The 9636-nt window shown below is 38.9% G+C and overlaps 1 protein-coding gene across 1 annotated transcript in view; it reads right to left on the reverse strand.

Annotated features, from left to right (window-relative positions):
* The window catches only part of ASB5 (ankyrin repeat and SOCS box containing 5), an 83686-nt gene that overhangs the window by 42077 nt on the left and 31973 nt on the right, over positions 1-9636 (reverse strand). Inside the window, exon 2 of the mRNA XM_004280919.3 lies at positions 9336-9622. Coding sequence (XP_004280967.3) covers positions 9336-9531 — 196 coding nt within the window. The 5' untranslated portion in view covers positions 9532-9622. The remainder of the gene's footprint in view (positions 1-9335; positions 9623-9636) is intronic.

Genomic DNA, 9636 nt, shown 5'->3' on the forward strand with positions numbered 1-9636 from the left:
TTTAGGTAATACACTATATCCCGTATAAAATTTACGGTAACCCTCTGAAATAAATATCATTATGTCCATTTTAGTGATGAAGAAACTGAGGCTAGACTTTAAACAACTTTCCTAAGACCACACATCTCAAAAGTACCATGATAGAAAAATTTATGTGTGACTAAATTGCTATGTTACCAGCAGTGTGATTTATGCAGGGGTCTTTTATTCATTCCACAAATATTTGCTGAGTTTCTTCAATATTCAAGGCATTGTTTTTCCTATTTGCCATTTCAGTTATTTCAAGGACCAATTGACTTTTCGCTTAGTCAATTATAATTTCCTTCTCTAGAATAACAGCAGTTTCCCCCTGTAGTCCTGTTACAATTCAATGTCCAAGTTTTTGGCAGGAATCAAGTTTGCCTCATGAGCTTTAGATAATTACAAACTTTTTTTCTCCTTCTAGTTAAATACTTTGTCTTTTGAAAATCTTATTTTTTTAAAATAATCAAAGTATTCATTATAATGCTATAGAATCAGGTTTTTGCTCATGTGTGTGCTTTTAAAAATTAAACTTCGGATGATTACAAAAATCTCAATCATTGAATCTAATTAACTTTCATAAACAAAAATCATTTAAAAAATATGTTCGTTACTTCCAATGGACCCTAAATTTGAGCTTACTTAAACAGATTTCCCTTTCTTTCACATTCCTGGAATGTCACACCAATTAGATACGCAAGCATCGTTTTAGGACTTAATATTCACTATACAGGAGATAGTCTCTCCAACGCCAACCAGTCTCATTTTGTTGATTTCTTTGAAAAATGGTAAGTAGCCCTAAAACTTCACTCCCCTACTAGATTTTACTGGATGAGCAGTTTCATCATAACTACAGGGAAAAGACACAGAGATAAATGCTCAAATTTTCCTTTAGCTCCTTTTCTTTTAGTTCTTGGAGAGTCACTATGAAGAAGCATTCATTCCCTTCCCAGACTCAACAGATCTGTGATTTTATGTATTTGCACTCTAAAGGAACTGGCTCTTTTCTTTGTCCTAATTCCCCATCCTGGATCACGGCTCACGAGGGAAATAAGACACCAAGCTTTCTGAAGTTCAGAAATTCCTTCGGTGCATCATTTCGTTCTATAAATCACTACTTTCTCTTGATGGATACGGGGAATCATCATTTCTCTAGTGAAGGAGGTCGAGTTTGGAAAACAGAAGTGGCTCATCAATCTTCCAGCGTTTAATCAAAGATGTGTGGGGTTGTTCCTGAGGAATTCACTCACAGCGTCATCAGGACTTACATGCTCGTTACTTAACTGCTATCACAGTGTGTTGAGAACTCTTTAGAGGAAGAACGGCATCCTTTAGCACTTTGGCAGCAGACGACCTGCCTCCATCAACTAACGAGGAACGTTCGAGGAGCAGAGTTTCAACGCACAGGCCTTAACTTTAATTGCATCATTGTCAGTTTTCATTTAAATCAAGCTGCACAATTGAGGACGGAGATGACCTGGTGTTTCTATTTAAGAACATCAATGGCATTTCCATATTGAATTTCAGTTTGTTTGTACTCTGCCCATAGTTTAAGACCATGAGCCTTCTGGAAAGAGTTTATGTATTTCTGAATGCTTCTATTTTGCTCAGTAAGTAATGGTGACATGGAAATTTTAGCTGCTCGCATGGAGAGAGATTTGCCTTTGTGCCATCTGACATAGTTATGTCCATTCCTGACGGGCCCCAAATGTTTGCTGTTGTTCTAATCCCTAGGAAAGAATGTGGAACGGATATTCAGTTATGACTCATTTTACAGGGTGGTTAGGGTCTGTAAAGATGCATGTAACTCACATAACATTTTAAATAAACTGGGACAGTTTAGTTTTAAACATTATCTTCTTCTTTTCTTTAAGGAAAAATGTCTCTTGAAGTCCAACGTCCGAAGATTCACGGAAGTAGAGTTGTTCTGTTCAGGGAGGGAAAGGGGGCCCATGGGAACTTGTCCCCAGGCACCGCCCTCGTCTCTCAGTCCCTGAGGCTCTTCTAGAAAACTCCTAAATCTACTTAGTGGACAGATTTTTAAAATCTCATCCCACAGTAGCCAATGAAGAATTACAGGATTGAGAGAAGAGACCCTTCTAATATATGTCCTCTTCAACCTAAATTTCACAGAATGGACTGGCTTAATTACAGGCCACCTGGAAGAGCTAACAATTTAACAATTTATGAGACTCTGTAAGCCTCTCCTTCCCTGAGCTGATGTTCTTGGGGCACTTCCAGTCTCAAAAGCCAGTGGTCTGGCTTTGTAGCGTTGCTGTGAGAGGGCTGGAAAGAATGAATGATTTGTTCTTTATGCAGCTGGTAAAGAAGAAATGCCAAAAGTTCTACATAGCCTGTAACCAAACACTTTCTTTTTTTAAAAAAATCTGTTGGAGGGTGATTTTGGAGGAAGAGGCGTTCCAAATAACCCCCCTGCTTTCATTGACATGGTCCATGTGTTACTGGGGATAAACTTTCCTCTCTCTTCCCCAGGTTAGAAAATGAGCTTAATGTGCTGAGATTGAAGCCAGAATCCAAGGAGCTGCCATGGAGCCACCCTGAGGATGTGCACAGCCGACTCAGCGCCCAGGAGGTATTCGACCTTCTCTGAGATGTAGTTCACGGAACACATGTAATGACATGTTGACTCATTACACACAGGATTTTGTAAAATACTCATGGTGGCACTGATTTTCATCATTACCTAGTGACTCTTTCTTGTAGGCTGAATCCAGTAAAGGCATTAGAAAACTCTTAATAGAACCCTTTACTTTGGATGTGTGATTTGAGAACATGTGTATTTATTTTTCACTTTGGCACCAACCATCTGTCTCTGTCTCCTCACCTAACATTTATCCTTTAACATTTGCCCCCATGAGCCACGCTTGTTCAGTTCCACAACTAAAAGTTCTCTTTTTCTTTAGAGTCAGCTTGGTTCCATCCACACTTGTACATAACCAGATATGTTCTGCCTTGGAAGTTTCACCTTGAGCTCCACCTTCTCTCAGGAAGGGCCTGATACTTCCAACGGACTTTCTTAGAGAACATTCATTGCAGAACTTCACTGTGTTCAATTTAGCACCTTATGAATTTCTACTTGCTTGCTGTTTGCTTGTTTTATATGTGCAAGGTTTGGCTCCGCTGACCCAAGTCTCCTGTTACTCAAAAAGCAACTCATACACTATATATGGTAACTATTTGCATGTACACCCACATATATACACATATACGTATCCGTCCACGTACATGTAGCACATAATATTGTGCCAGGAACAGAGTAGGTATCCAAGTATTTATTGAACTGAATTAAATTCAAAATTGTATCAGTTATGTCAATTAATAAGAAAAGCAGCTTATTTTAATAATTTACCACCTTCTGAAAAAGATAGCAGATTGGAAAGCAGAGACCTAGTTTTCATCCTTTAACTGTCCTCATTATATAAAAATTTAAGAGTTGACTATAACAATGTCACCTATATATAAACTTCATTTTGAAATTGTTCCCCAGAATACTTGTCATTCTTCAAAAGGCTTAGTGGATAAGCAATGAGCACACTTGCTCTTTCCTAAAAAAACAAATTCTTAGAAATAATAATAATAGTAGATTGAGCGATGGAAAGAACAGAGAGTAACAATGGGGAACAGGGGAGCTTTCAAGCATTATGAATAAGGACACATGCACGATTGTGGAGAGAATATGCATGGGCTTAGCACAGCTTTTATTTAACTGGTGAACCCCAGGCAGAGCTCTTCTTATCTGCATACTTGCTCTTCCGTGCTCCCCGAGCACCTCTTCCACTTTGTATAATAGCACTCTCCATGCTTTAAATTACTTGATTTTCTCTCTCTGTCTCTCCCACTACACTATACACATCTTTAGGAGAGGGACTGTGGTTTGTTTGTATATTTTATCCTTCATGCCTAGCACAGGCCTTTGACATAGAAGACACACAAGTAAAAGGTATGGGAAGAATAGCCCTAGGAAAACTCATCCCTCCTAAGCTATCATGAGCTATGCCGAGTTCTTTAATTCCAAAACTCCATGCATTTCTCCAAATATACAGGAAGAGGAACAATATTAATACATTAAACTATGACAAAGTCTTTTGTAAACTTGGAAAGTTTGTTCCCAGATTCCTGTTCTAATTCACAGTATTATAATGGTTCCTTCCAAAAAAAGTGCTCTGGCATTTCCAAAAAATAGCAGAACATGGGCAGAATTAAAGTCTCTTAAAATGTTTTTTGGTAGCACTTTTGATTATAATGTCGTGTCTGTTGTGATAGAAGAGCAGTTCCATTGATTCCAGTTATTCTCAGGTGGTGTTTTCCCACCTAAGTATAGAAAATGTGTCCCCAAACTCTCACATCTTCAAGGTATTTTTACACCTTTATACGATGAACAGCATGAAAGAAGTCATTCTACAGGTTGGCTTGAAGTGTGTCATTGCTGAGATTCTGAGAAATGTTCCCAACATAACTAACCTCATAGACAACCAACATGGTAGCACGAAAAATCATATGAAACAAGTTGTTCCTTGGGCACAGGTATAATGGATATGACTGCTGCACTTGCTGGCGTCTGCTGTAAAGTTAAATTCTTAAAGCTGTTTTTAAACCTGGGATGGACTTTACCGATGGAGAAAGAATATTACATCATACAAAATTCTAGCTGCTTTTCCTACCCAGGTTACACTATTCTCTGGAATGACAAGTCCTTTTGCCGTTTGACTAGTGGTGCACGTTTACCCCATATCGTATTTCCAAGTGTCAACAACAGACTCACCAAAAAACAAACAAAGCATGCTTAATGGCAACGCTGAAATCAAATTTATGAAATCACAAGCACAAATATTCTACCAGATGATTCTACGTACATTCTGTAGTCTATATAAAGCCTCAACCCTGAAAGGAGCACCCAAAGAGGTTGGGTGTCCCTAGATTGTTTCTCAAGCAGCCTCACAGAGACATTACCTCGATGAATTTTCCACCCTCTAACATTTGGCCCATGGCCTTGCAGGCTTGGAAACCTGATCTGTCAGCAAAGCTGGAGCAAAATCACATCTCAGAGGTGGACTTACAACTCAAAGAGCACAGAGCACTAAAGAGTGATGTCAAGATGCAAACATAGTAATTTACAGCGAGAACCATAAATGTCAGATGGACTGAAACACTCCAGGGGCAAAAGCCAGCACATTCTCTCTCTGTGGACAGACGCGGATGGAGAGCCAAGTCATAACCAGAATGTCGCTTGGTGATAAAAAGGTGGAACAAAGGGAATAAACAGTAAATAAATCAAGGGCAAGGCTGGAATTCAGATTCTAGTTCTATGACTTCCTGATTCACACTGACATTTCACACTAGAGACAGGTGACCCACCAGACTCACCAAGCCGCTGAAGACCCAGCTCTCTGGGGTGGCAGAGGCTGGGAATTGCAGGCTCGCCTGGGTGGGTAATTCATCTTTCTGAATGACAGGCTTTTCCTTTGTTATAACTAATTCTGGGAGGCCCTAAGGTAACATTTACTCTCTCTGCCAATGCTATTTAAGGTATCATCAGATTCATTCTTTTTCCTTTTCTCCTTTTTATTTATTTTTTGTTGTCATCCTTTCTTTTCTATCCACACCACCACCACCACCAAACAAGTCTAGGTCCTCATCTCTTTATGAGGGGCACGGGCCTAACTGGTCTACCTACTTCAAACCTGTCCCACTGCCCAACTCCAAAGATCACTACTATATAAATCAACCTTAAATTAGCGTTTTGTACGTGTCTCTTCCCATTTTCCTACCTTCACTCATACCAAACACTCTCAGTGACTCCTACTGCCTTCGAAGTTGAGTTTGAATTGCTTGGCCTGATGTTCAAATTCTTTCATATCTGTGCCCAATTTATTACCATTTTTCTCCTGCATGAAACTTCGACTCCAGTCAAATCTACTGTCTCTTAATATCCTAGGTGCACTCCAACTCCTGCCTCTGCTCGTTCCTGGGTTCCTGGGGTCAACTCAAGATCTTTCTCCTCCATAAAAGTGTCTCTGAAGGTCCAAATCGGAAACTGACCTTCCCGGTCTTTAGGCTCATTTGGTATTTAGTGTATCTGGAAAGTAAGTATTATATGTAGATATACCATCTCCTCAACTAGAATAACCTACTTACAGTTGGGAACAATACATTTTCCCTTTTTTATATCCTGTTTCTTCAATGCCTCCATACCAGGGGTGCTCAGTAAACAGGTGCTTAGAACTGACCTTGTCCACATGTAGGTAAAACTACTGAACTCTCCTCAGAGCCTAAGATAGAGCTTGAAAGGTATGACCCTTAGCAGAGGAGGGGAGCTCTCTCTCCAACTGTCTGTGGGTTATTAGTGGCACATGGCTTCTTCCAAGCCCTTGGAGTGATATCAGAAGATCAGTGTTCTCCCCTGCGTCTTCCCCTGCTCTCCGTACTGTCTGATGTTACAGCTGGAGACACCGTTCCACTCGTTAGTCTCACTAAGTCTCAAAGTCAAGTGTTAGCTTTAAACACAGACTAGACCTCTGCTATGTGGACACTATCACCAGGACACTTAACAGCAAGAACCATACAGGGAGACAGATACACAGAAAATCCTATCGAGCCCCTTCAATACGATGGCAGAGTTAATAAAGGGATGAAAAGGCAGATTTCTAAGGTTTATAGGCATAGCAAAGGGATCAAGAAGGGAACAATCTTAAGCGATTTTAGTTACCATGTTGCTTTTCAGTATTCTTGTTGTGTAATCATACCTTGGTCTCAAGCCTGATTGGAAAGTGCATTAAGAAAGCTCATTCCATATTTGTCTAATACAATGAGCTGATTTGCAACCGTATCTGGGAAGACAGAGTTCCTTTTATTTCATACCAAAGCACTACAGCTCATGGGGAGGACATCCAGAAAGTTGTCAACAGGGTCTTCCATGATTATGAAAGACGTGAAAATACACACATCATCTCCTATTTCATGGATTTTGGCAGCTCCACATCAGAAATGTTGTGGAATGATCTGGCTAAGTCTTGAAAGTAGGAATGAGAAACCTAATTCAGAATGGAATGAAGGTGATAATTCTTGAAAGCAGGAATGAGAAACCTAATTCAGAATGGAATGAAGGTGATAATCTCTGCTAGGAAGGAGGAAATTGCTAGATTAAACAAAGATGATTAAGCCTGATAAATCATAAAAACATAAACAAAATAAAAATAAGTTTAGTAGTAGTAAATAAAAGAAAAAGCTATGTTAAAATAGAGACAGTAATAATTTCCTAGGCAAGGAAGAATTAATTCTTAGAGGTAGACCAAGAAAGAGCTTGTAAGGTTCCTGACTGTCCTCCTAATATTAAAATAAAATTGGAGACGAACTATGCTTACACTGAATAAAAATTATAATAATATATTGTATTGTTTAGTATATAGACTAATGCAAGCTATAGGGAGGGAGAATTTTGTTAAACAGATACAAAATTAAAAATAACAGAAAACAAACATTTGAAAACTCTATGTTCCCCATTTTTATTCCCAGGAAAAGTATTTTCTATTAGTGAGTGTGGATTTCTTTCTCTCCTTTTTGGGATATAATCCTAGAGCTCTAATATATCTTAACACAGACTCATAAAAGTAGGCGGGAACATGGAAGCCATTTCACATATTCCCATGACCTCCCAGCATGAGCACACTGAGATCAGGCTAAAGAGGGGACAAGTATTTCTTTATATTTGTAAATAAGTACAAAAGGAGACTCCAAAGCTTCCTCTAAAACCCTTCTCAATCCACCAAAAATGGTGGATTTTTAGCCAATACTTCAGTTTTTACGCACGGCAATTCTCACAATACGTAGACGAGATTTGAGTATAAGGTAATGAGCTATGGGCTGCCCGTGACAGTAAACTTTCTCACCTTATGATCACATAGCCTATTTAGTCTTATATCTAAAAATACGGGTTTAAAAAATTAAAATATGGATTTTGTTTTAAAATCTAGTCTCCTATGTTTGCTGGTTTTTAAACAACAAAATATTCCATTTCCCAACATGGTGTATGCCACATTTAAATAGTTATACCTGGTCTGAAGCAGAGCTGGTGGGTGAAGGATTAAATATTGTCTATTTCTCTAGATTCCATCTTCCTTGTGAGAGTTTCATCCTGGCATTTAGATTAAGTTCCTCACTTTGCATAAGAACAAAATCTTCCTCAGGAAAAATGTACTCTCCTTATCTATCTCATACACCAAAAAAGATTTTCTACCTTTATTCAACTTTCCATGTATCTACAGAGTCGCCTAGATTTTAAAATAAGTTATTCCACACATTGAAAAATGTAGAAAAACAGATTTTAAGAAGGCAAGCTTTCTACTCTAAGCGTTCTTTTTTTTAAAAAAAATAAATTACACTCTCTAATTATGTGATAGTGTATTTTGATTCTGAAAATTAAAGTTACTTTAGAGGTAGGTAGGGCTGTAAAATGTGCATGCTTGCCTGATGATTTTCAAACCAGAAATTAACCAAAAGGCTCTAAGAAATTAAAATGTCAACTTGAAGCCCATCCTAAGAATTGCTTTTATTATACAGAATATCAGTGCAATAGAATGGAAGTGGTTTTGCAGCCTTTCAGGTTGAGGGTCAAAATGATCATTTCTCATTTAGTCTCACACTTTAATTTCTTGTAGGAAGCATGATGGATGTACTTGGTCGCCTACATGTTAACATTTGTTAATTCATGTTCCTACCCTCATATAATCAATTTTTTACAAATTGAGCAAAGGCAACAACAATTCCATCAGGAAAACATATGCCATAAATCTTAATATTCACCACATTGTGCTTTACTTTATAACGAAGCGGTTAACCTTGGTCAAATAAAAATTGCGAGAAACCAATAAAACCTTCAAATCTTCTCTTATAACAATTATTTTTCCATATAACTTAAGACTTGATTTAAAAAATGATAAAATCTCAGGGATATTAAAGGACAGTTGAAGTGCAATCAGTAACTGAAGCCTGTGAATGCATGGCTTGGCACATGAAATGTTAAAAGTTAGGAAATATTTATGAATAGGAAAATATCAATATATATTTAAAACTATGCTTCCGTGAGGCTCTTCTGCAATGATGCCTTGATTTCATTAACCCAGAAAAAGTAATTTTCTTTTTTATGAGGCCATGAAGGGAGTTAAATACTTCCCGCAATGAGAAGTTGGCAGAATAGTCGCTCTGAAGCAGTCCCTAAGGGAAACATGGGATGTTTTCTTGGACTGTGCGTGCAGGATAAAGTCAATACGGAACATGAGCGCAGGCCGTGAACATACCTTGTCCTTGGGTTACTCCGTAAAATTCAGCCGCTATCCGGGCCGCCTCCTTGCGGTTGCCTTTCACTATGTAGAAGTGACTGAGGATGGCGAGGCTGATTTTCACAAAGAGCTTGAAACAGAACAGCGAGAGGATGGTGAAGTAGACGTTGGAGAGCTGCTGAGCAAAGGGCCGGCTTTCCTCGACCACCGACATCGCTGCACCAGCCCGGCTGCTGCCGCCCTCGGTCAGATCCAAGTCCCGAATGTGCCTGGCTCCGGTCCGGGATGCTCCTGGACAGCTGGTCCTGAGGAAGGAAAA

Source organism: Orcinus orca, chromosome 21 (assembly GCF_937001465.1).
Source record: "Orcinus orca chromosome 21, mOrcOrc1.1, whole genome shotgun sequence".
Taxonomy (NCBI): Eukaryota; Metazoa; Chordata; class Mammalia; order Artiodactyla; family Delphinidae; genus Orcinus; species Orcinus orca.